The sequence below is a fragment of the Taudactylus pleione genome, unplaced genomic scaffold (genome assembly GCF_031769625.1).
Source record: "Taudactylus pleione unplaced genomic scaffold, aTauple2 ptg000391l, whole genome shotgun sequence".
NCBI classification, from domain to species: domain Eukaryota; kingdom Metazoa; phylum Chordata; class Amphibia; order Anura; family Myobatrachidae; genus Taudactylus; species Taudactylus pleione.
This window is the reverse complement of record NW_028284792.1, coordinates 13,639,875-13,667,478: the sequence shown is the minus strand read 5'-3', so window position 1 is coordinate 13,667,478 and position 27,604 is coordinate 13,639,875. Positions and strand designations below refer to the sequence as shown.

Genomic DNA, 27,604 nt, shown 5'->3' with positions numbered 1-27,604 from the left:
TATGTTACTGCCGAGGTGAACATCGAGACACCATGTGGCTCTGCTTTAGTTTCTGTGGGTTTGGTGCCTGGTCTGATGTACGATGCAATATTGGGGAGAGACTTTGCTCACTTCTGTAAATTGTGGGAAAGCCGTTTTGTTCCAGAAGTGAACAACCCCGGTCCACTTGAGAAGGTTGTCGATATAGTGGAGGAGGGAGTTTCTTCTGAGTCAGAGTTATTCCCTTTTTCTACTATGATTGGCGAACTAGAGAATGCGGAGCGTGACGGTGGCCCGCCAACTGATGTGCCTCCCATTGAGGTGGGAAGTGTTGTTGGGCCAGTTGATCGTCTGCCTGACTTAGAGGTCAGAAGAGAGGTCTTTGCCGTGGAGCAGTTGAATGACTCTACTTTGGTAAAAGCCAGGGAGAATGTAAAAGTAGTTGATGGTAAACCCATAGACCCTGATAGTCCTTTGTCCTATCCCCACATGGTAATGTGTCAGGATTTGTTATATCAGGTGACTAAGAAGGGGGAAGATGTTGTGGAACAACTAATAGTTCCAATGCCTATTATAGAGGTGCCGATCGTGAGAGAGCACCTCAAACAGGCTCAACAGGCACAGCAGAGGGTATACAACCGTAATACTCGGTTACGCAGCTTTGCTCCTGGGGACAGAGTGTTAGTGTTGGTTCCCACTGTGGAAAATAAACTTTTGGCTAAATGGCAAGGGCCCTTTGAAATCTTAGAAAGAGTGGGACAGGTCAATTACAAAGTTTACCAGCCGGGGAAAAGAAAGCCGGAACAGATATACCATATAAATCTGTTAAAGCCCTGGAAAGATAGAACGGTACTGTCGGCCGTCAGAGTCCCTCCAGTAAATCCCGGGCCCTTAGTTCCCGAAGTGACAGTGGCAACAACCCTGTCGGCAATTCAACAACGAGAGGTCAAGGAGTTTCTGGTCAGAAATAGGGTGCTGTTCTCTGACATACCTGGGAAAACCTCGGTCGTTAAACATGACATCATCACTGACCCAGGGGTTAAAGTTAATCTAAAGCCCTATAGGTTACCAGAAGCACCAAGAGCATCGGTGTCGAAAGAAATTAAAAATATGCTAGAGTCAGGGGTTATTGAAGTATCACAAAGTGAATGGTCAAGTCCCATTGTGTTGATTCCAAAGCCCGACGGGAGTGTGCGTTTCTGCAATGACTTACGAAGGTTGAACAGTGTTTCAGAATTTGATGCCTACCCGGTGCCACAGTGGAGAAGGAGGCGTTGGCCATAAAGTGGGCGTTACAAACTTTTAAATTTTTGGTGGAACACAGGCCAGGGGGCCTGTTGTTTAAAGCAGACGCGTTGTCACGCGTTCATTGTTTGGGGGCTTCAGTTGTTCCGCCCCATAGGTCGAAACAAAGGGGGGGGATATGTGATAGGATCACTGGTAAAGTGGTCTGTGACAGGGACATTTATCCCAGATTCCTGTCCTATGTGTTTAAAATCCCCAGGAGAAAGTCTGCAGTGTAGCAGGCTTGAATTTCGGCTTTTTGAAAAAGCCGGTTTGGGACCTGGGGGTTGTGGGTGAGAGGAGAGGGAGGGCTCCACCCACGGCCACTCCAGGTTTTGGTTCCCGCAGCCTGGTAACAGGCTTGTTAGTTTTCCACCTGAGAGTGGCCAATATAAGCCTAGTGTGTTTAGGGCTGATTGTCTCACCTGGGAGAGCAGACAGGGAGTTTGCTCAGAGACACTTGGAAAACCTATCTGTGAGTACTGTGCTGTGCTTTGTTGCTGGCGAGGGCATTAGGCCCTGCCAGGTTCTGGTAGTGAGGGAACTACCTGTGAAGTTAGTGCCCCGACAGGGCTAGGATTTATGTTTATGTTTTCTTTATGTTATTTCTGACATTGTACAATAAAGACTGGCGCCGACCAGCTTGTACTTGCATCCAGACTGGTGTGCTGCTTCCCTGCTGCTGTGTGTGTGTGTGTAAGGAAGGAGTCCTCTACCCAGGAGAGGGACCCCCTAACCTAACTGTGTCACAATATATATATATATATATATATTTTATACAATTTGTCCCGCACTCACATCCAATTAGATTCAACATCGGGGTGCATTCCAGCCAATCCAGTCCTTCTCCATAGACGGCAGGCAATAGCATAAAATTCCAAGAAAAGAGGCACTCACCAGGAAGACATAGCAGTTCTATGTTTATTCCATATTTAAAGCAGCATCTGTGCAGTGGGTTATAACAGCATAGCAGTGGTAACAGCGGCAACGTTTTGGTCACATCCAGACCTTTATCAAGCCAGCAGCGTGTCACAATAACATTCTGAAGTACAGCAAATACAATCTCAGCCCGAAAGATATATATATATATTTGTAGTGTGTATATGGTATATTTATATATGGTGTGTGTATATATATATATATATATATATATATATATATATAGTTTATTGTGCAGGCAGCTCATCAGGGTAATTAATACCAGTCCCTACCTGCTGTCCTTGCTGGGTGCAGCACTGCTGCTGTTTGCTGCTGGTGGGCGGCGGCAGGCCTGGAAGGCTGGCAGAGTGGTTGCTGGGAAGGACGGCGCCGGGGCTAGTTGGATGAAGGATCAGCTAGGAGGGACAGGACGGCGGTCCGTGGACCCGATGAGTCACTCTGTGCACATACGCAACCCCTCTTCCTTCAGTCATGCACAGGCGGCCGCGTATACAGTCTGCCCGAAAGAGCACCGTGCAGGCAGCGGTGTGGGAGTCTCTGGGAATGGAGGAGGGACCGTGTGATGTCATGACGTCACGCGGTACTCGCGCAGTGCTCTTCTGGGAGCGATGTAATTGGGTGATTTATCCGGGTAAAGGGGCCCGTCCACGGGCCCCTTGGGTCCCTAGGAGAGCGCCTAGGATGCCTAGCAGGAAATCTGGCCCTGGTCGCAGTAGGTGTCTAAAGGGTTGGGTACGGGTTGCCGGTGCTCAGGATCCCGATGCCAGCATCCTGACTGGGCTACAATGCCAACACCTACCAGTAAGTAGGCTGACTCTGCCCCTAACCCTCCCCCCCCAGCCTAACCTATCCTTCCCCCTAGTGCCTTACCCTAGCCCCTAACCCTAACTCCAATACTTACCGTCAAGATGTCAACAGTCAGGATGCTGGTGCCGAGATTCTGACTGGTGTTGGAATTCCGGCGCCAGCATTCTGAGCACCTGCATCCCGACCACCGGGATCATAACTACATCCCATGTCTACGGACAAAAGACGCCTCTTGCCGGCATTGCAGGTATGAGCCATCAACCATCTGAGTAAGCTTATTCAGACAGAATGCCGGAACTTCACAGCTGGGCCAGCTAATCTGCGTCGGAAGATGCAGACTCTGACCTCGGCAAGCCTACAAAATGGGTGATTTTTTTCCAGAAGAGTAATTGTCCACAAATTGAAAAATGGAAATAAATGTCACCTTATTTTCAGACACCAAATATTTAAAAGGAAAACAGCTCGTAAACTATGATGCTTTTACTGTAATCTGTAAACAAGTACTGTAGTAAATCAGAGTTGTAGGTGAAAACTGCAGAGTAACTTTATTGATCTAAGGGCCTGATTCAGACCCGGTCGCTAGATGCGCTAGATGCGCATGCTCGTTCTCAGTGTATGCAAATTCGTAACACACCCAGCAAGGCAGGCGATCGCACAGCAAGGCATAAGCACGCCCACTATGTCTTGGCGTGCGTTCACTTTGTGTATGCAGACGCCCCCAGCCTGTCTTAAGACGCCCAATTGCGCATGTCATCTCCATGAAGTGTATGCAACCATCGGTACATCAGGTACCATGGGAAGCATTCGCATCGCTTGAGGTTGACTTTATCCTACCTCAAGCACTGCGAGCACTTCAGTGTCAAAACCAGCCAGGTGACGTGTACTATGACGCTGCCTGTTAATTATGCACGCCTCTGAAACGGCGTTAGGACGCTCAGACACACCTGCTTTCGCACCTCCACTCCCCCGTTTCTAGTGGCCTGCCCGTTACCGCCTATAAACGGCTTGGACTGTCACTCATTCAGCTGGGCTGTCTATGCTGGGCGAGCGACCGCTTCCCGACACATGAGCACAATGCGAACCATCGGCAGTTACGAGTGAACGCTTCTTAGCATCCGGGTCTGAATCAAGCCCTAAGTCACTGACTGGAGATTGCTTTCATATTAATATAGCAGCAAAGCCTTGATAAAGAGCAAGTATTGCTTGAAATGCGTTGGCTATTTCCACACAGAAACCCTCATATACACAGCACTTTGACTGACTAAACCTTTTTGAAATCTGGACTCTTCGGTGGAAATCAGGGGTTTTTTTTTTACATCTTTTTAATCGTTGGACTGTGCATATAACAGATTCTAGCCTTTTGAAATTTTTAATGAACTTTTTATGATCAATTTTTATGAATATTTTCATGCCCGCATTGTACCGAATATTTTAAGGATAGCATTATCAATAAAACTTACCTCTGAGAAATTCATCCAAGTAATAATTCGTGATCGGATTACTATCTATATGAAGAACCAAATAGAAAAGAAACCTTTATGTGCTTGTACCTGCGACCTAAAGTGTGAGTCTGGGTAGGCGTGTTCTGGCTTAAAAGATACCTTTATATGCTTCAAACCATATTTGTTATTGTAAATGTGGTACGTCATCCCCATAGGGCGCTGTATAAAGATATCTTTATATGTGTGGCGGAGTTCCCTTGCTTCAGGGGTCTATTTTAAGCAAGGGACTGTTTCCAAGGGGACCCTCTACAGCTATTTTATTAAATATGTGGTCACTCCCCCTTTAGGAGGTAGGCTGGGTAGATGGGAGATCCTGAAATGGCAACCCACATTTTACTTAATATGTGAGACAGAGGGGCAGTATCTGTACTCACATGGGAGAGTCCCTGTTGTCAAACCCTGGCTTGTGTTACTATCTTAGTGGAGGCTAGGACATAACTATCTAGACAATTATCTGCCTTCACTATCATGCAGGCTAGGTCAGGTCAGGTCTCTCACACGGGTGCCTCACATGGAGCCACCCTAAAACTCATGGTTTTGTTTGTTCTGTCCAGGGCTTGGTACAGGTCTCTTTGCTTGAGAAGATTTTGGGCACAGCTGTGGCTCCTAGGGCGAAAAGGTGCCAGTTGCCTGTGATCCTACAGTTCTGGGAGGATTCAGCCTTGGAACACTCTTCTCAGATGAATGAGGAACTTCAAAATTATTCTAATCTGGAATTTTCTTCACATGTAATGTTCAGAGTGTTGAGGCTCTGATCCTTGCTGTCAAACAGTTACTGTATATCCTGGATTCAGAAGAGCCAGAGATACCTGATGCTATGCTATTTAGGTAGAATAAGAAACAGACTCTTCTCAGTTAGAGGATCTTGTAAGTGAACTTCCTGATAGAAAGTTTCAGATTTCTCGCAGACTGCTGACTTGGTATCCTCTTTCTTGTACAGGACTAAATGGGAATCTCCAATAGTTTGTCTTTCAGAAAATCAACAACTCTTATGCCAGGGTTAGCTTCTCCTAAAGACAGCACAGAATGTAATTATTGAAATCATCTTTGAGAGCTGCAGATACTTCTCTTAGGCCTATCCTTGTATCTTGATTAAACAAGGCCGTTGAAAGATGGGTGGATCAGTTAATAGAGGAATTTGTTCAGGAAATCCTCAGGCTGAACTAATCCCTATAGTGGAAAATATCTGAGAGTTTGCTATCTACCTAAGGGAAATGGCTATTGATGTGGGCGTGGTAGTGCTCAGGTGTCTGTGTCAGCTGGCAGGCACTTTCAGACTCTAAGCATTTGGTCAAGAGCTGCTTAAAATCATAGTGCTTGGCACTGGGGTAAGAGTTCCTTTCTTCCCCAGGGGCCCGTGTGAACCGCACACCCTGCACCCATTATAAATACGCCCCTGCTACAAGTATTACATTCATAGTCCACCTGCAGCCTGTCTCTGCTGTATTGCAATTCTGAGACCAGCTGTTCCTATAGACTGTTCTATTGTGCTTCCAGTCATTTTTTCAAGTTTATCCACAGGCTATTCCAGTGCTCTAACTCTTCTCAGGTATCCAGGCTTCCATATTCGTTCATATTTGGTAGCCTAGGTTCATGAGTAGAAGCTTTATCATAAACCCAAGCTTCATCCATTCTCCTATTAAAAAAGCTAATCCTAAGGGTCCCGATCCAAATCTACAAAGCCACAGGGACGTGACACTTAGTAGGCCATTGCCCATTAGCGCATGTCGAACATTCAACAGGCTTACATTTGTAAGGGTAGAACAGTTCTTGACAAGGTAATGGCTTACTCCACTAGATCTATAGACGCTTCATAGATGGTGAGACATTGCGCCTTCACTGAGCAGTTGTGCAGAGCAGCCACCTTGTCATCCGTGCACATTTTTGACACATTTTATAAGTTTGACACCTTTGTATCCAGTCATGCCAGTTTTGGACGCAAGGTGTTAGGTACTGCCACAGATCACTCACTTCCTTGAGGACAGCTTTGGGACATCCCCAGTGTTCATGTGTCCCTCACTGTGAGGAGCAGGATTTTTTGTACTTACTGTAAAATACTTTTCTTCGATTCCATGTGGAACACTGACTGGATACCCCCACACTTCTCTTATTTTTTTCTTTGTTCTTGTATTTTCATCTGGTTGTTTTAGTATGGACGGTGCTTCCTCTCTCTCTTCCTGTGCTCCTTATGGGAATTTGTTAGTAATAATGTAACTGAGCCTTCTAGGCAGCTGGAGAGAAGGAGGAGGCAGGTTTTAAACAGTTTCAGTTTGCAAGTGCCAGGCTCCTCAAATCACTAACTATACCCCAGTGTCTAGTGTCACCTATGGGATTGGAGAAAAAGATTTCACAGTAAGTACAAAAATCCCGATTTAGACTACATGCCACTAGCAGGGCCACAAATACATTGGTTGAGTCTGGGTACTGGGGCTGTGGTTAGATCAATGATGTGCAGCACCGCACAGAGAGGGGGAGTGGTTATGCCTCCCCTGCTCTCCCAAGCCCCTCTCAGTGCCACCACAGGAATAAATGTGAGTTGGCTAAATACCCTTGCAAAGCGGTCTCTTCAAAGGTGGGGATCTGGCTGGCTTACTAAAACAGAGCTATTTCACATGCAGAAATTGTACAGTGGGACAGTATTTTACCTGAAAGGCAATTAATCATCCTTTTAAGATGGCTAAAGCCATTGTAGATGTATGCTTTAATATGCATGGCGGAAGTTGCATCACTGCCTTCCACTTGTTATTCAGGAAGTGCCTCTGCAGCCATTGTTTAGCGCGAGACACTTCTGCAGCTCTCCAGAGTCCTGTGATTCGCACACAGACCATTTTATATGGTGTCAGAAGTCTGGCTGTGATGGCACAAGGTGTCCGACGCATAGATCCGCTGATTTTCGACGACGCCATTATGGATGCATGACTCAAGTTCAAGAAGGACTGGCGCATATACTGCTGTGCCGGGCTCTTAGACAACTCAAAACAGGTACCGGCATATACCCTGGTCAACCTACTAGAAATTGAGGCTGTTGACAAAGCAGACTAATTTGTCTATTCGGAGGAGGAAGATCAGTAGGATCCATACACCCTGATAATAAAAAAAATATTCTGCAGCCAGATCCAGGAGACTTGACTACTCTTCGAGGCGGCTGGGAGCGCCAAAAGAGAAAATAGTAGGTGGCGCTTATCACACACAACAGTGGATCATAATTCAGCAATTTGTTAATACAAGTAAAACGTCTCTTTAGCAGTAACAAACAATGTAAAACTCCTGGGAGTGGGGTCACAGATACATGAATAAAATCGATATATATTGAATAGGTAAGAGCACATAAAAAAAATTAAATGGAACATATATAATGATTGGCTGTTGGCAGGCATAAAATGATTAAGACTATTAGTATGAATAGGATCTCACTGTCCCATAGAGGCTTCTATTGCAATGATAAACTTATACACCGATCCTTGTTGTTAATAGATATCTACATAGTCCAGGTCAGTAGCTTAGTATCACTGGTCTCCAATAGTGGAATCTCAATAACAAGTATGTAGCAATATGTTACGGCTTAGAGCAGATCACAATGAGCTGCCGGCAGCCCCAGCTCTCCACTCTACTCACAGTGTCCAGGCAACCGGTGTGAGCTTATACTCGGCTCAACTAACAGGTACACAGTTAGTCATCCAGGAGTGTGAATATTCCTCCCAATGCAATGGAACGGTGCTCCTCTCCACAGGACCCTCTGACCGGAGTCCTGCAAATTGAAAGCCGCAGGTCTTAGCGTATCACGTGGGGGTGCCAGCAAGTGCAACTGAGTTTCACAAATGAGCTCTGCCACAGATCCCATATCCTCGACGCATTTCCCCACACTAGGCTGCTTTTTCAAGAGTCTGGGAGTGCCACCTGATTTTCAGGAGCCTCCTGGACATTCTGGGTGAGTAGACAAGTATGCCCCAGGCACGGGTTTCCACTGTGAGAGTATTGACCTCATGGCCAAAATGAAATATTTACCACAATAAAAGATAAGGAAACCAATAATGCCATCAAAATAAAAATTTACTCTGGCACCAAGTGCAATGTCATGTCAGTGTACAAACCCCAAATCACCTAATGACTGTTCTCACATTGTGAATCTAATTGCTTACAGGTAATCAATATCATGGGAGTGGCCAAACTGTAATCCACACACTTCCTGCTGCAGTTTTATATAGTGGACAGTAATGTGAAACAGCTCCCAGCATAAAATTGGGGTGAATAACTTTAAGTGCTGATGTGCAAGTTATTCAACAGGACATTCCAGAGTTAAAAGACTTTGCTGATCTGTTCAACTGCAATAACATTGGGAATCTTCCAGTCATCTATCAAATGCATTTAGACGAGGCTGTTCTCCAACAATGCGTGCTCCCAGATGTATGCCTCTTGACATGAAAGACAAAGTGATAGTGGAGTTAAATCGCATGACACCATTAGGGCCATTGGTCCAGTGGTAGAAGCCACCCTGTGGGTTTCTGCTATGGATGCTGCAGTAGAAAAGAACGGTTCAGTATGCAACTGCAGTGACCCTTTGCATTTGAACAAAGCTCTGCTGAAGCTGCATCACCCCCTCAAAACTGTGGAGCAAGTAATAGCTGATATATCAAATGCAAAGATATTTACCACACCGGATGCCAAATGCGTATTCTGGCAGACCACATTGGACAAGGAATCATCTATGCTCACCATGTTCATTACACCTGTGGGCAGGTAGTCTTCCTCCTAATGCCCAACGGCATATGCACGGGCAGTGAAGTATTCCAACATTGCATGGAGCATCTCTTCAAGGGATACCCTTGTGAGATCATTGTGGATGACATCCTAGTTTAGGGCCGCACCATTGAAGAACATGACATGAGCCTCTGCAAGGTTCTCCAAAGAATCTGTGAAATCAACATGCAGTTAAACCCTGACAAGTGTAATTTCAGAGTAATTGAGGTCCTGTATGTTGTCCACCTATTCACATGCAGTAAACGTACCAGGTACATCAACTGGCATAATTAAGTTTAACACTAATTTACATTTAAGTAAAGTAGGATATATCTCCTGCTTTGCAAACAACAGGGCTTGCAGTATCCGTCCCCATAGTTTTATATGGTGACAACTATTCAGTGGCATCACTGGGGTTGGTGACACCCAGTGCGCTGTACTCACCCTGTCTTCCCTCCTATAGTCCTCTGTGTGCACCACAGACGCGTGTGCGCTCATGAAAGAGGTATGATCTTGTGCCGAAGATACCTCTTTCACGAAGATACACCCCTGATGCATAACATATTGGGGAGCGTGACCGAGTGTCACACCCGTTCTCAGCATGCTGGGGTCTTGTCCGGTGCTCCAGGGGGCCCCTGGGCAGCCATCTGCCTCTCTCCCAAAATTCATGTGCGAATGTAAACATGATTCATCACCGCTGCTCGCCATTTGGTGACACAATCCAAGGGGGTGACACCATAGAAGCAGAGCAGCTCTGCTAATTTGTGTCACCCCCTCAGATGGTGTCACCAGGTGCGGCCCGCATCCCCTAGTGACGTCACTGTAACTATTTAACAAGCTTGGAAAAGCTTAGCTTTTGGAACTTTTCTGTGGTAGCTAACAGAGCTGTTCCTTATGAGTTTTTTTTGTGATCACTCTCTGGTGGGCTAAAGTGACGGTGATGTCCATTTCAACTTTTATGCTCTGCACATGCGAGGTCAGATTGCTGCACATGTGCTATTGCGTGGTCAGGTCCGAACTTTACTTACTCACACTAACATCCGTTATAGGAGCCCAAATTCCGGTGACTGAACATTCAAAAATACCCAGGAAATGAAATACCCCTTATTGCTGTGATATGTGGCGGTAACAAATGTTACTTTACTGAGACACATAGCAAATTTTTTAAAATATACCCACAAACCCTGTTCCAATTCATTCTCTTTCCATCAGGGACATAAAAGTATTTTCATACTGGCTACAACAGTATGCTATTTACCATGCAGTAATGCACCAGGTACATTAGCTGTCATTTTCCTTTGACCTGGCCAAAATCAAATTCCCTTCCAGTTCCTTATCTGACCAGCAGGGGCAAAAATGTAAAATCACAGATGGGGAACTAGCTGGCGTATAGACAGAGTGCTACAGTATTTCACATAGGAAATGTACCAAGTATATCAGCCGTAGGGGGATCTATTCATGGTAGAGACTATTTCCACTTCAGATTTTGTACCTGGAAGTGACGTGCACTGAGGGCGGAAGTGTAGTTTTCTGCCCACACAGTTAGCCAAAAAAAGAAAGTTAACCCCTCGCCACATGGTTATATTCCCCCTCTATGCCCACTTGGATAGTAGGAATTACGTTAGACACTGGCTGATGACGTCATGGTCAATCTACGGAAGGGGATCTAGCTGTTATTTCATCGGGGGTTACCATAGTATGACAATGCACGCACGCACAGGACTCGACCCCGGGCATCCCGTGACGTTACGGCGCTCCCGCACTGCCATTTCCCGTCACCCAATAGGGTCCCCTTTAGGATTGAAACTGGAGGCGCGTCTTCCGACTACGTGACGTCACTTCCGTTAGGCCGTCAGTCCTGAGCGAGCGCCATTCGGGAGCTAAGTATTCTCTTCGCTGCCGTGTCTGGCTGGCTGGCTGGGGCCGCAGGGTCACGATGAGGCGCAGCAAAGCGGAGCTACATAAATATATCGAGAGTGTCCAGGGCAGCGCGGCCTCTCCCCGGGAGGTAAGGAGCCGGCTGCCTGTCACATGCACCGCCGGATCGCCGGCACCCTAAGCTGTAGATCAGATGCTGCTCCCCCTGCGGGTCACCCTGGGCTTTCTGTCATCACTATGGCCGACCTGTGATGTGCTGTACTAGTAGATTATATAGCCGCATACAGGGGGAGTAGTGCTCTCAATGTGCCGGCTGTAGCCGGTATGCAGTGCAGCTGCCATTGCCGGTGACTGGTGATGACCCAACTACACACATCATGAATGTGCTCTATATTTGAGCTGCTGCTTCCTCATTCTTTTTAGTTTGGCTGGCAACAATGGTCCATGTACCCTATATATAAACAACTTCCTCTATTTTTCAGAAATCCATGAAGGGATTCCTCTTTGCCAAGCTGTACTATGAAGCTAAAGATTATGAACTTGCTAAGAGGTAATGTCCAATAACTACTCGGTGCCACTATACAAAACTATTGCTGTACATAACATATTGGCTCTCAGATGATGACTTCTTGTTTCTGTTTTAGATTTTCACTTGAGTGAAACTTACCTAAAGGTGTGTATCCACTTGCCGTCGATGGACTGAACAATTACGATATCGTAATCGTTCAGTCATTCATTGTACTGTGCAGTGCCCACACTGAACGATATGCAGTTCAGTGCAGGCACTCTCCCTCATCCCCCGAACATGCTCAACCTGACGATATAGTCAAGTTCACCGTATTGTTCGGGCGATCAGCGATGCCGACAACGACCAGTGGGAACGCACATCGCTTGTCGTTGGCGACATTTTTCTGCTTGATTTCCATGTGATTAATAAGCGTTCAACGATAATGATGATTTGACAAATGTGACCGAGTATGCACCAACAGTCTTGTTGCCATCACTTACTGTGTTCTCACACACAAATTACTAAAATAGCATATTCAGCTGAACACTTCACTTTGACTTGCCAGATCATAATCCCTTTTATCCTTGAGGTAGATGTGCATTTATTATCTTGATATGAAGTGTTCTAATATAGATAATTATTGAACAAGCCATGATTCCTATACCTTATTTATAGTGAATTAGCTGAACTACCCTGCGATGCCCAGGATTAAATATACAAGTTATTATGTTTTATGTGATGTCCAAATCCATTCAGTGAAAGGCCCAGAACAGGCTCCCCGGGTAAAAGTTCTGCCCAGCATACTGTACACAAACAGGAGGTATGACCGGGTCTTCAACCACCTATGTCTTCTGGGATCCAATGGTACCACTCTAAAGTTTTTGTCCAAATTATGTGATGGTCATCCAAATCCATCGAATGCCCAGAACAGGCTACCTGGGTCAAAGTTCTGCCCAGCGTACACTAATGGGGGCTCCACCGGGACCCTAACCCCCCTTAATCCTGGCTAGGATCCAACTGGACCACCTCGTGTTGGTTTCATCCCAAACAGTGCAGGGGTGTCCGAATGCATAACCAGACAAACAAATAGACCACAGGTTCTCAAACTCTGTCCTCAGGACCCCAAACAATGCATGTTTTCCAGGTCTCCACACTTAATCAAGTGAAATAATTAGATCCACCTGTGGACCTTTTAAAATGTCATTGAGTAATGATTACACCTGTGCACCTGCTGGGTAACCTGCAAAACGTGAACTGTGTGGGGTCCTGAGGACTGAGTTTGAGAACCACTGAAATAGACCAATGAATTTTATATATAAGATGGCAAGGCATTAATCCATCTATTGAGTCTTATGGAAGCGGTATGGAGTAGCTTCAATATTTAGATACTGTACAATCTTTTCTTGGTGCCTGCCTTTCTCCTGTTATGTTCTTATTACTGTCATTAACCTCCCAGGTAAAGTAAAGGCGCACATCCACTTGCAGACCTCATAACAACTGCACGATTACGACATTGTAATCGTGCAGTCGTTTGTCAGTCTGTGATGAACCTACAGTGAACGAGCAGTCATTCAGTGTAGGCACAAACAGTCATCTCCTAACATGCTGAACCTGACATTATCGTCAGGTTGTCCAGCATGTTTGCCTGATGATAGATGTCTAAATGGCCAGCGGGAGCACACATCGCTGGTCGTTTTAGAAATTTTTCTAAACTATTTGCAAACTATTACGTTATCGTTCAATCGCTCAATTTAATCGTCTAGTGAATGTGTGCCTTAAGGGGCAAAATGCTGGACCTACAGAGCAATATGTACACCCCTCCTACAATCCCTTTCAGACAATAAGTTAACACAAGAATAACTTGGGTCTGTTACAAGTACAATATAATCACGTTACAAGTAAATGGACACACCTTATAATAGGAGCTGGTCATCTTTGCTTGACTTTATATGTTCACAAATGCTGAATTTTGGTACTGTGATCTCTACATTTCATGTGTTTGACTGTAAACGGTTAATCCACTTCTTCTCTATGTTTGCCAAAAAAGTTAAATCGCTTTTTATGGAGGGCAAAACCCCCCAGAAAAGATTGAAATTAAGAATAGTGTAAATAGAATTAACAAATGCAGTGGTATGGGGTAGGGAATGTATTATTGTTAGAAGGAAGAACCTGTTTATAGGTTATGTGATAACTTTAGAAGCATATGATGATTTGGTCATTTAGCGTAATGATTATTTATGGGTTGTGGTATTGATTGATTGGAAAGCTTGTGATGGGGGGCATGAAATAGCTAGTGTTTGGTCATGATTAAATTTGATTTCAGTTTGCATTACTTTGGTTATTAACTTCTCTTTTGTAATGATTCTCATCTGATTGCATGCAATTACTGTATGTAATTGAAATTTGGCATTGACTATTATTAGGTGTCTTAAACTGTTGAACAGTGATAGAAATGTTGACTGTTTACCAGTACAATTCTTAGCTAGATTAAACAGTTGTCACTTGGATCAATTCATTGTTCTGTTAACATATGTATTGTTTTGTAATCTCTCTCGCTATATCTGTCTAGTTGGGATGCATTCACTTCCTCCTTTACCTGATTTTCCTTCACTTTATTTATAAATAATTTACCATAATTGATGGAGGTCCTCAGATACGGTTCAACTATCTGCTGCCTCCACAAACTATTGTGCTCATCTCACTACCCTGGACAATGTTACTTAATCTCCCTCCTGTTTATACTTTTTTTTTTTTTTTTTATTGCCTAAGGGGGAGATTTAATAAAGTTTGGAGATAAATAGCACCAACCAATCAGCTCCTAACTGTCACTTTACAGACTGTTTAAAAAATGACAGTTAGGAGCTGATTGGTTGGTGCTATTTATCTCCAATTTTATCTCTACAAGCTGTATTAAATCTCCCCCTTAGTCTCCTGTCCCTAATCTCATACCCCAGAGTGTTTAACACATTGTTCTTGTTACAATGTTTCCATGGCCTTATCCTTACAACTATAACTTATTTTAACACATCTTTCTTTTGCATAACATACCTTATCCATGTTGCCTCTTCTTTACTCTACTCCCACTGTAATATTTCCAAATAGGAAACGTATTTTAAGGGGCCTATGTATTAATAATATGGAACTGCCGCAATTATTAAATCTATATCGTAACAGATTTTTTAAATTTGAATGAAAATATAACTGCTATGTACTAACAGTTAACTCGCAGAGACAGTGGTAGCGGTAACCGCTGTCCCTGCTAGCAGCATATCTGAGGAGTCACATTTTTCAAAGACATCTCCGGGGAATATGACCATGCTCATGTGCACAGTGTCCGTTTCTGCCATTGGAAAAAGACTGCTGGAGGGGGTATCGTGCCTCCATAGGAATAAAGCGTCTTACTCCAATGTGAGGATGATGTAAGCCAACGGGGACAAAATCCGAAAAGCTTCTCTTTTTGGAGTTTGGTATGTAGAGTTCAGTTCGTAGTCCCCATTGATGATGATTGGTACTGCGATCTGCACCGATTGTTAGCATTTTCTGTTAAATCTCCTGCATTAGGCTATTTGTACATTTATGCAGAAACTAGTTTCTGCATAATTTTATGAAAAGCCACCTTGATAAATATTCCCCTAAGTCTTACTACCTTTCTCGTTCCACTTCTAGCGAGTGATATATCGCCACAATCCAGACCACCTTACCACCCACACCTCTTGCATTCCTGTCATCTTGTTTCTACTCTAGAGAAAACATATTACTTGTCTCCAATCAGTTTAGCAATTTAGTAACCTTTTTCCATTGGTATCTTTTACGGATCACCTAATTAGTGCACAAGTGTATTCATTAATGGCTGACACAAGGTGATACTTAGGAGATCTGTAAAACAAGCACTGTTAAGCCGCTTACACACTAGATGATGCGTGTATACGGCGATATAGTCAGCGGCGGGCCCGGCGCAGGTGCTGGCATCAGCGACCAGCGACAGCGAAGGGGTAGCTCACGATATCCCTAGATTGGGCTGCATGTATAGCCGACTGGGGGTGTTGTTAACGACCCGCGGGAGTGCGCATAGTTGGTCGTTCGGACCATACCTACTAGACAATGTAAACAATATATCATTGAACGTTATCGTTCAGTTTTATCGTCTAGTGCAGGCCTGGCCAACCTGTGGCTCTCCAGCTGTTGTGAAACTACAAGCCCCAGCATGCCTTGTCAGAGTTTTAGCATTCCCTAATAGCAAAACTCTGACAAGGCATGCTGGGGCTTGTAGTTTCCCAACAGCTGGAGAGCCACAGGTTGGCCAGGCCTGGTCTAGTGTGTATGCCCCATTAGGAGTCCTTGAGGAGTGGAATTGGGAAACGGTGGACTACATGCTGTTTTACCCTGTCCACTTAATCTCCTGCTCACCTGTATGAAGAGTGACCACATATGTCTAATATGATAACATTTGCTAGGTAGTTTTTATCTTGTGACCTGCAGAAGGAGTGGTGACTGAGGGCTTCTTAATTTATACCTACCTCTATTAAAGAGAGAGCATTACATAAAATCAAATTATTTTCAATATTGTCCTTCAAAAATGATAATCTCCATAACACGTATGAGTTTTCCTATGTAAATTAGGGCTTTGTTTCACTAAAGTTGGCTTCATCTCACGCTAATCTTTAGGTCATTACCATGTTTCCATATAATTTAAAAATATTTTTTTCAGAAATGTATCCTCTTACATTAACGTTCAAGAAAGGGATCCAAAGGCTCATCGGTTTCTTGGACATCTTTTTGAGATTGAAGGGAATGTGGAAAAAGCTGTTGGCTGCTACAAGGTAAAGTTGTCACCTATATACATTACACTGAGCTGTAAAGTACTAAGGCTCTTGGGGGCATATTCAATATTGTGTATTGTAGCTCCTTCCTAAAGAGCCCAGGAAGCTATTCAGTTGTTTTGGGCATCCAGCCCCGAGGCTGTACTTATTATTGATGTCTGCTTACACTTTCTTGTGCAAGCAGAAATCTTTGTAAAGTGAATCATTCCCATTTTGCTTGTTCTTGGGTCAAGTTATTTTAGAGGATCTAAAAATATGAATTTTCTTTCCATATCAGCGTTCATTGGAATTAAATCCGACTCAGAAGGATCTTGTCCTTAAGATAGCAGAGTTAATATGCACTATCAACGTCACAGATGGCAGAGCGGAATACTGGATAGAAAGAGCATCCAAGCTGTTTCCAGGCTATCCTGTTATTTACAGGCTGAAAGTAAGCTACATTTACATTTATCTCAAGTTTGTTTCGCTAATGGATTTAATGCTAAAATGTATATTTAAATGTAAAGTTTAGCAGTATAAATGTATTTTCTGCAATGTGAAAGCCGCTGTGCATTACTGAAGTTTATACTAATCACCTAGATTACGGAAGCATTTTTTTGTATTGTGTTCGGCACTCTGACCAATTTTTTTTTTCTCCCCAAATCCCTCCAGGAGCAGATGCTAAACACTCAAGGTGAAGCTGGCTGGAATCGCTTGTTTGATTTGATCCAATCTGAGCTGTTCGCCCGACCTAATGACGTATATGTGAATATCAGACTTGTAGAGTTATTTCGGACAAATAAAAGGCTAGAAGAAGCCGTAGTCCACTGTCTCAAACCAGAGAGAAGAGCTTTACGCACTGACTTAGAATGGTGCACATGTGTTGTACAAGTCTTAAAGGTATACCGTGAATTCCTACCACTTCTAATCTTCAGAAAACCAAATGCTCCTGGTTTCACTTTAGTCATTTTATTTGATAACCATAAAGTTGGTAGACTATCCTTGCTTTAAATGATTTTGTGATTGTCACTAGCAGAGGCAATAGTCTTTTTTTTTTTTTTTTTCCATGGTTATATATAAAGTTCTATAACTAATCAAATAGTATTAGAAACATGAATCTGTAGTGGATCAGGAATGAGTTTCATACCTGTAAGCTGTGACCATACTAACTTAAAGATAAATAGGGGAGCGAAAACATTGTTTTTGCGTTAATATCGCACCTATGACGTCATTATCGCAGGTTTTAGTTTTACACCGTATTCAATTTCAAAGACTTTTCGCAGGTTCGAAAAGTCTTTGATAAAAAACGGGGATAACTTTTCACCATTGAATAGGTGTCGAAAAAAAAGTGCATAATTGGGGTTTAGGGGTGCAGACTTAAAAAATAGCCTGCACCCCTGGGAATGACATTTAAAAAAGAACTGTCAAAAAAAGTAAAAAAAAAAAAAAAAGGGACACCCCAAAAAAAAATTGGAAAAAAGTGTTTAACAATAGGGAAATAGGTTCAGGGCTATTCTGCAAGTATGCGGCAGATGTTTTCTAGAATAGAATTCTAGCGGCAGGTGCACAATTGCAGAATTTTTAAAAACTTACTTTAGGGACATCAAAATATGCTAGTACCCATTTTCATGTACCCCAAATTTGATGGGACCACTTAAGAAAACGAAAAAAAATAACCTAAGTGCTCTTCTGCAACACTTCAATGTCGGGAAAAAACACCTGCTGCGGCTATTTAAATCCCCGACTTTCATTTAAAGGCTAAAACGGGGGTACCCATAGTGATCCCCCATGTTTTTACAACTTTAGGGGGGTCCTACAATTTTAAGGAAAAATTAGTAACTTTACGCAAATCCATCTTCGCAGGCTCCCGTTTTCGTCAATTTCATATTGAATACGGGGATAAGCGGGCGCACGCCCGATACTTTAACGCAGGTAAAAGCTCCGATATGAAACGTAAACTTCGACAGCGACGTTTACGTTTCATATTGAATACCCCTCTTAGTGTAAGAAATCTGTATGATTGCTCTCCAATATTTAACAATGCTCTTGAAAGATCATTTTAGTGGAGATCATTTTGTTTCATCTTCCCTCAACATTCATAATCGCTAAGCAAACTTAATATCACTAGTAATCCTTCCTCGTTTGTTTTCCAGGAGTATCTATCTTCTCAACCAGCTTCAGAGAAAAACAATTGGAGAACTATTAACAGAGAGCTGTTACTTGCTTATGCAGATGTTGTTCTTCTGACACTTTCTACTAGAGGTGTGCAGGAAAGCAAGCAGGCACTTGAAAGGTAAAAACCCCTTTATTAATTGTGGTGATAGTTGTAGGAGCCATCCGTTTTTGTTCATAAATTAAAAAAAAAATAGTCTTTTAATTAGTGTCTGAAAATTAGTAAAAGCAATCTTTTTGAAAAGGTATCTTGCGGACTGTGTGGAAGCTCTGACGGAGTGTGACTGCTGCATAATGTGGTGTGTCTCTCGTGTCCTTGTGTAGTCAGTTATACAGATGTGTCCTCATACACCTGGCCTCAATACGCCATGCAGCGTGCGACGCCTAGTGCGGGTTACCTGCCATGTCCCGTGCGACTCAGCTTTCTAATATTCGCTCTTTTCTCCTTCATCCACTAGGGGACACTGGAGTTCAAGACAGTGGGGTATAGACGGTGGTAGAGTAGAGCCTGGCACTTTAAATAATTTAGAAGTGTGACTGGCTCCTCCCCCTCTATGCCCCATCAGCCCCAGTTTTTAGAATGTGCCCGAGAGAGCCGGTCGCACATGAGGCTGTCTCCAGCCTTTCTCATATAATTTTTATTTTTTATTTTTATTTAACAAGCTGAGGACAGGCAGGCTGCTTACTGTGGCAGTCTGCCTGCTATGTGGGAGCCGCCGGGAGGGCACCACACGGCTACTGCAGTCTGTGTCCGGTGACCCTGAGGGGGGACTTTAAACAGAGTCATCGGACTCCATGAGGACCCGCCACAACTGAAACCGGTTCGTGTCCGGGTTTCCTCATTTGCCCCCCTGCCCAGCAACCCGGCCGCAGCAGTCCGTAAGTGTATCCCACTACTCCTGACTAGCTGGAGTGGTGGGCCAAAACGCTGGGCTCAGGGACAGCACACACTGCATGGCTGTCACACACGGCTCCTTCCCCCTGCCAGTGAAAGTGGTAGTGTCGGAGCTGCTGACGAGACCTGCCGCTGCACTCGACAGTCAGCGTCCGGGTCTCTGGCTTATACCTAGCCATCCCCCTCCTATTAACGAGGGGATGGAGCGCGGGCCCCTGCAAGTGCGTGTTAAGCGGCAGTGATTCCGTGACTGTCACTGAGACGCCTGTTCCTCCCTTCTCTATATGGGAGTAGAAACGCTGGGCGGTGTGAGTAAGATCACACAAATGACAGACGCCGCACCGCTGCTCACTAAATAGTGTAGCACAGGGGAGGTCCTGCCATTGGTAGTGTAATGGCGGGCTTCAGGAGACCAGACGAGTCCCTCTACATGAGGCAGCGCTGACAAGCAGCACGATCCTTGGTGTAGGAGTACCCGCGTATAGAGGCTTCCCTTATTGAGACAAGGGCCCAGCCTTATAGATGTGTCTGCTGATGCTCCCGTACCCCGCTCAGAAGGGCCGGGAGGAAGGATGTCTTCCCTACATTACGCCCAGCCCACTTTTTCCTAGTAAGTGGGCAGAGGCGAGCCTTACAGTGCACGCGCGCGCACACACTGATAGGGCGTCATACATAATAGCCGCGCCATCTGTAGTCGGGCTCGTGCTCTAGGCCCTCATCTGAGAGCAGCGCGGTCTGCCGGTCCGTTAGCGCGGCTGCGCAGACATACTCGGCATTAGTCCCCCCGTGAAGGGACCTCAGAGGTACCTGGGAGGGCATCCTGCCGCGTCTAAAGCAGGCAGCAGTAGCCCCCCAGTATTAAAATGGCGGCCGCACTCGGGGCAAAGCCACGCCCCCTTCGCGGCCCTAATTGCGGGCACGCAACAGCCCAACCAGCGGGGCAGCCACCACTGCCTACCGCTGGTTAAAGATGCAGTGCAGTGCAGACCAGTGCCTGAATGAGCGCGGCTGCCTCCTAACTCCTGCAACAGGGTTAATTAATGCGACTCCCTCCCCCTCCCACGCTGGGAGTGCTGCTAGCACAAAAGTAGAAGTAGGAGGGAGTGCTTTTATAGTGCTAGCTACAAATAAGTATCAGCGCAGGGCTCGGATCTCTCCACGGCTCTTGCTGTGTGGAGTTTGTATGTTCTCCCGGTGCAGGCAGCACTGTTTTTGCTTAGGCTCATCTTAACAATTAGCAACGCTCCTCATCTAAATCTCAGGAGGAGATGCCGCGTCCCGCAGCTCCTGGCTGGGCTGAGCAGGCTTCCCTGTTAGCTATAACATAGGGCTAATAGCCTTACGTTATACCAGCACAATGCGGCTCCCCGATGCAGCGCTGTATGACCATCACACTCCTGTCACAGCAGGACAGCATCACCGCTTTATACTATTAAGGGGGCTAGCAGCGCTGTGCTAACTGGAGTGTAGCAGTTTGCACACGCACAGCGCGGTATTCATGAACAAACAGCCCCCCTGCTTCCCTTTTAAGGACTGTAGTTACTGCCTGCACACAAGCAGTATAGCTCAGTGCACTACCTGCAGCAGGGAGTGCTTTAGCGTGGGTCTCTTACGCCTACCACACTGGGAGTGCTTCAGCGCAAAAGGTAGGGAGGCCCTGTCCTTGTATAATAGGAGTTTAGTGCTAGCTACAGTGGATAGCTGGTTGCTAGCTGTATGGGCACTAGCCCAATTCCCTTTTGCACATAACACCACGTTAGGCGGTTCTGAAAGAGGCCAGTTCAATCGATGCATCACAGCTAGAAGCGAGGGGTTGGCGAGACAGTCCCGCCAATGCAGCGCCGCTTGGCAGGCTTCCCTTCGTTCTTTAACAAAGGGCGCCTAGCTTAATCTAATGGCTTGATATCTCAGCCTGTGAAGTATCATAGCCTCATGGTGTACTAGCTCTACTGTTCTGGTGCTGCTGCCAGAACTTATGGTTATAGCATACCCTTCACCCAGGGTTAGCACACTTTGGCGTCCCATCCCCAGGCTTATGCCTCACATGGGCTCGCCTTAAAGAGACTTCCCATGCATATATGTGGCAGCACATATACTACATTATAGGCTGGTCTTAAAACCTTTCACCAGTTTTCTGTGCTTACCTTAGAAGGTATGCATATGTGCATCTATTTATATCTCATGTGTTCCCTTCGGCAGCACATACAGGAAGAGGTTAGTAACGTGCGGCTAGTGTAGTTGTTGGCATTACTGCCTCACAGCACTGAGGTAGTCTTTTTGATTCCCACTTCGAAAAATGGGTTAATCTGGTGCTAAAAGGGCTCACCTGCTAAGGCGAGTACACCTGTAACATAAGGGTCCCAGGATCGAAACCAGTCTGGGACAGCACGCAGCTACCATATCCTGCCCCTGAACAGTAGCTGAGTGACGGCCACACGCGGTACATGAGCAGTCCCCCTGCGGGGGGGGGGGGTAAGCCACGGGTATGGTATGTATATATGTGTGTGTGTGTGTATATGTATATGTATATATATATATATATATATATATAATGTATATTGTATTTTATACTAGCCCTGCAGTAGAAACATATACATGCTAGAGTGAAATTTGTCCTTGGAGTTCCTTCCATGGCTTTAATTTTTGCTCATGTTCTAGTTTTACAATATTATCGTCACCTACTAAATTTGTATGTAGGTATGCGTATGCCTATATGGATATCGCTTCTTATCTTTCCCATAAGAGCAGGGTTAGGATCTGTTCTTATCAGTTTTATGTCTGATACCTAGCATATTGATAGAAGGCTGCGATTGGAGGCTGGACTCCTGATGCGGTAGTTGGTACAATAACTCCGCTTAACACGATCTCTCCCGGGGGATTGGGTTGTGTGTGTATATACATGTATATGTGTAGGAGGCCTATACTTCCACAAGCATTAGGTTACCTATAATACCACGCATGGGAAGCCGCCTGGGATTACCAGAAGCTGTAGGCTATATCCATACATATTATATGGTGGCTCTATAATCTAAAGTCATGTGCTGCAGCTTACATAGTGATAGTCACAATTCCCTAAGGCATTGCTTCTAGCATGGACCCTAGACATGTCACATGTATATAAGGATATATACTTATATAGCTCGGTTCATGTCAGTCTATATCTATGGCGCCCCGTTTCGGGGGACCTATTATCATTACAGTGATGCACTTGGTAGCAAGCTTGTAAGACGCCCATTCTTTGTATGTATATTTCCTAATAATTGGGAAACAAAAACCTGTTTTCTGTTTAACCCTACTGGGGTTATCACTACTGCTATCTCCCTTCTTTGCTTGGGATAACTAACGAGTTCTATGTCTAAGTACAGGTACCCTTCTCAGTATCGATTCCGGTACTCCATATTATTGTCGCATATCTCAATAGAATGAGTCTAAAGGGCCCTTAGGTACAATTCATATCTTGAAGGCCTAGGGCCACCTACCGATTTAGGCAGGGACAGACCTGGGTTATATTAGATTGGTGGGCATAATACACATTGTAAATATTGGTGTAAGGATACTTAAACTAGCAGACCGTTTTTGGGGTATAAGTATAATCTACAGATACACGTCTCTAATGGAACCGGCTCAGGTATAGAGTCCTGTTTTACGACCTTCTTGTCTCCACTAACATTTTGCTAGTTTCCACAGTATTTTCTACTGCACATCTCCAGACTGAAGTATGTGCTGTAGACCATTGGTCTTAGCCCACTGAAGCTACTCTCTATTCCTAATGTGGCGGGTTGCTTTGCGATAGAACAGGTCAGTGACATTCTACATTTCGGCCAGAGGGCTTCTGGTCGCTCACAGGTGAGAGCTTACCCACTAATGCCTCGGTAGAGGCTCCTATTTCATGTAAACTGACATACATAGAGTTCTTCTCCCTTACTGCCTCCTAGCAGCCATCCGCTCTTTTAATCAGTTGGCTCTACACTTTAGAATTTTCCTGGAGTGTGGGTGCATAGTTACAACATTGAGAACCAATTCTACTAGAATCTGTTGGCGTTATGGACCAAAGCACATCTCTGGGCTACTGCACATCTTTACATAGAAGTGTGACAGTCACTATGTTCCACTCAGGGGGCCTGGTGGGTTTCCTGTTCAGTAGCTGTTGATATTTTTATCATACTGACAGGTACCTGACTGGTATCTTCCTGGTTTTTCTCATGCTATGTTCAGGCCAGCAGTTACTACTGCCTATGCACTTCCATCATGTTGGAAGTTGTCCGTTGTTTCTCTTTAGCGTCAGGGTTTCAGTTGCTGGTTTATTCCTGTTCTCAGCATGGGTTGACATGCGGTCTGACCCTCTGAAAGGTATTGTAATCTCAATCCTCTCGAAGCCGCCTCATGGCCAGGGTGATCTCCACTCTTTGGAGATTTCTATAGTCTCATCCTTCCGCTGGTTAACAACTTTGTAGTACTTGGACTTCCAGAAGGGTTCAGGGCGACTGTGCGGCCTTGACTTTTACCTCCCTGTATACTCTTTGTGAGGAGTCTGTGGACTCTCTGTTTTTGTAGATTGGTATCGTTATACTTCTATCTATATGAGTTATGTCCAGCAGTGCTGGTATTCTGCTATCTGCAAAATGTGGCAGCTTCCTGTTTCCGACTCTGGTACGGTGTCCTCGAGGTTTCTTCTCGGGTTACTGCCCTTCTCCTATGGATTCGGGTAGGAGTTCTCTTCTCCCAACAGTATGGCTTGGTCTGTTTTCAGCTGAGTTTACAGTGTTCTGATGCTTCTCATCTGAGGGTGTTTTCTCGCTAGCCGCTTATTCCATTCGACTACTGTACGTTGTGGTATTCTGTGTCTGTTCCGCACGGAGTTCTGTTTGTCTCCTGGCTCACGACACTTGATTCTCAGCTCTTGCCTTCCGTTGAACCTCCGGTTCTATGCGGTCCCTGTTCGGTTGGCCGAAGGGTCGGCATGTTCTCCGCGCTTCCCACCCGGGAGGTTGGCTTTGGGACGTCCCCACTGTCTTGAACTCCAGTGTCCCCTAGTAGATGAAGGAGAAAACAGGATTTTGGTACTTACCGATAAATCCCTTTCTCCGATTCCACAGGGGACACTGGACGCCCGGCGCGGCGTACCTGCCTGTTGTGGGTCTTTATATAGTTGTGTGACTGCATGTGTTCCCTGCAGTGGTTTCCTCTGTTTTCCTTCAGTCGGTATTGTTCCGTTCTGTGGTCTTCTCCTTCTCCTCGTTTTCCTGTTGTCCTCCGTCTCCTCTCGGGCTCAGTTCTTAAACTGGGGCTGATGGGGCATAGAGGGGGAGGAGCCAGTCACACTTCTAAATTATTTAAAGTGCCAGGCTCTACTCTACCACCGTCTATACCCCACTGTCTTGAACTCCAGTGTCCCCTGTGGAATCGGAGAAAGGGATTTATCGGTAAGTACCAAAATCCTGTTTTCTTGAGTGTAATATGCATGAAAACTTATACACTGTGTTTTATCCCTCATAGTTTTGATCATGCACTTCTATCAGTGAAACCCCATGCCAATGGCACAGATGATCTGGCTGCTACATTTTCTGAAACGCGAGGTCATTACTACATGCATGTTGGAAGCCAGTTACTAAAAATGGCTCAGCATCGTGAGGACCAATGGAAGGCTTTGTTAGAACCTGCTGCTCTGTGTTATCTTCTTGCATTCCAGGTAAGTTATTGGAAGCAATACTCCAGAGCACAGTCACAAGGTTCACCCGGCAGTTTGTGTTGACCAAACTGATCACTTTTTTTTCTTTTTTTTTTTTTTCCTTTTTCTTTGATTAGATTCCATGGAATAAACCAATAAATGGAGATGAAAATTTGCTAAATATTCTTGAAGGATTAGCTTGTGATCGACAGAGTCAGTCAGGTAATATAGAATATTCTTTGGTAATTAAAGATGCTATCAAAATGGCTATTGGTTGCCTATAGTTTACACATTTCTTATGATAATAGTCCTTTTTTTGTCCTGTAATAGCGAGGACCTTTTTTCCTCTTATTTGATGTATAATGGAATTCGTTTTTTGTCCTCTAAAATGTACCTACCAACCCTGCACTTATACACACTGGGACATTAAACGCTGCTGGGCTGATAAACAAGTGGGACCAGTATAATGCACACCAATCACAAAATATGTCTGGGTATTGTACCAAAGAAGGAGGAAAAAAAGTATATGCAATTTAAAAAATAAAAAATGCATTTTAAATGAATACTCATTTCAAATCATTTGTTGGTGTAAGGAAAAAAAGAGCACCCCATGAAAATTAAGGCATCTGCCATTGCATGATCCTTAGGACTCCCCTTTGCCATCATTCACAAGCAAATTCAGACACTTGATGTTTGGCTGCTGGCGGAAAGGGAGTCCCTGGAACTCGCTCCAGTAAGTCTTTCGGGCGGCAGATGTCGTGCTTTTGGTATTAAAGGTTTATAATCTATTTTTGTTAACACTTTCATATAAACGCATGATTTCTCATTCATCGTTAGGGGGACACTACACTTTGTGGTATAGAGGCTCCTGGTACATTGGCACTCTAAAAATTACTTTATAATAGTCTCTATCCCTTCCTTTTCCCCATCCTGCAGGGAATATAGTTTTCTATTTTTTTAATTCCGACAGGCACGCTGGCCGACGCGCTGACTGTGGAGTCAGTGTTGCCGGCCGCCCCCTCCACTATTCCGGGCTGGCAGCGGTTAGCGTTCACACGCTGTAGCTGACAGCTCCATCGCCCCCTCTGACACTCTCAGCGGCTGCTGATTACAGCAAACACACAGCTGCCGGCTCCGGCGGCTGTGTGTTTGTGCTGTGTAGCGCTGACTGAACTCCGTCCGGTCAGCGCTACACTTCACTTGAGTATAAGCCGAGGGGGTACTTTTTCAGCACAAAAAATGTGCTGAAAAACTCTGCTTATATTCGAGTATATACGGTAATGGCAGCACTGTTAATGTTAGGTAAGGTACATTTACCATTAATAGCCCAGGTCAAACTTTTATTGTTAATTTAGAGTACACGCTGCTGTCTGTCTGGATAGTCAGTATAGCCATTTATTGTTTTTCTCACACTGCCTACTTATTTGTCTATTTGTAGTGACTGTACTGTAATTGGGGCCTACAGTAGTTTTTTCCACTAGACCACTTATCCCTTTATTTGTGGTCTGTCAGTTACACACACACACTGCAAAGATAATTGTTCATGCTTGACTCAGGAGTTTGTGACCGCTGTTCTGCAGAGGAACTGGACGGGTCTGTCTCTGAGGTGGGCAGCCCCTTTGTTGCTTTTCATGAGGGAGTCGGCGACAGCTTGCATCTTCCCGAACGGATCTGCCTTCAACTGTATCTTCCGGTGGACCCCTGCTACCATCGTCTCACCCAGTCTTTGGGGACCAGCAACCACCCCTCTCAGAACCATTGTGGGTTCAGGGTCTGTCCCGATCAGTCCAGGGTTAGGTGCAGGTCTCCAGCTTCCTGCAACACATGCTGGAGCCTCCGGCTAAACGCAAGCCACTCCAAAGAGCTAGTTCTATGCCTCTCCTTTCAGGGTACGATTCCCAGTATGACAACTTCTCAGAAGAGGGCAAGTTATCGCAGACATCGGACGTGGATTCTGTTTCAGCTCATGATGAGCTTCGCCGACTTCGGAAATGCCCATCTTCCAACGTAAGAGGAGCCAATGGTTCCCCTCCCCCCTCTTCTTAGCTGGAGGGTATTTTGGCAAAGGCCTGATCGCATCCTAATACAAAGTTCTTAATTTCAAAAATAATCATCTTTTTTTTATCCCTTCCTGCCTGAAGAGTGGAAAAAGTGGGAATCTCCTCCCCCGGTGGAAGCCCATATTACTAGGTTGGTGAAGTCAGCCACACTTCCCATCCCCAATGTGGCCTCTCTCAAGGACCTCACAGACAGGAAATTAGAAAATTTCCTTTAGATCCATTTTTATGAATTCTGGGGCAGCTTTATGCCCAGCTTCTTGCCTCAGCGTCTGATGCAAAAGCCCTTGGTCGCTGGGCAGATTCCCTGGAGGAAGGTCTCCAATCTGGATCTCATCGATCAGACCTCTTCTCTTTAGTGGCTAATATCAGTGAGGCT

General features: G+C 44.9%; 1 protein-coding gene across 4 annotated transcripts in view; it reads left to right on the top strand.

The window, feature by feature from the left end:
- Positions 1–11,059: 11,059 nt before the first annotated feature.
- LOC148507581 (E3 SUMO-protein ligase RanBP2-like) overlaps positions 11,060–27,604 on the top strand; it is a 90,373-nt gene continuing 73,828 nt past the window's right edge. For all 4 annotated transcript variants that reach the window (XM_088445972.1, XM_088445971.1, XM_088445970.1 and 1 more), the window contains exons 1-8: positions 11,060–11,256; positions 11,609–11,676; positions 16,343–16,454; positions 16,732–16,884; positions 17,106–17,333; positions 18,587–18,726; positions 24,997–25,189; positions 25,306–25,390. In XM_088445972.1, coding sequence (XP_088302098.1) covers positions 11,185–11,256; positions 11,609–11,676; positions 16,343–16,454; positions 16,732–16,884; positions 17,106–17,333; positions 18,587–18,726; positions 24,997–25,189; positions 25,306–25,390 — 1,051 coding nt within the window. In that variant the 5' untranslated portion in view covers positions 11,060–11,184. The remainder of the gene's footprint in view (positions 11,257–11,608; positions 11,677–16,342; positions 16,455–16,731; positions 16,885–17,105; positions 17,334–18,586; positions 18,727–24,996; positions 25,190–25,305; positions 25,391–27,604) is intronic.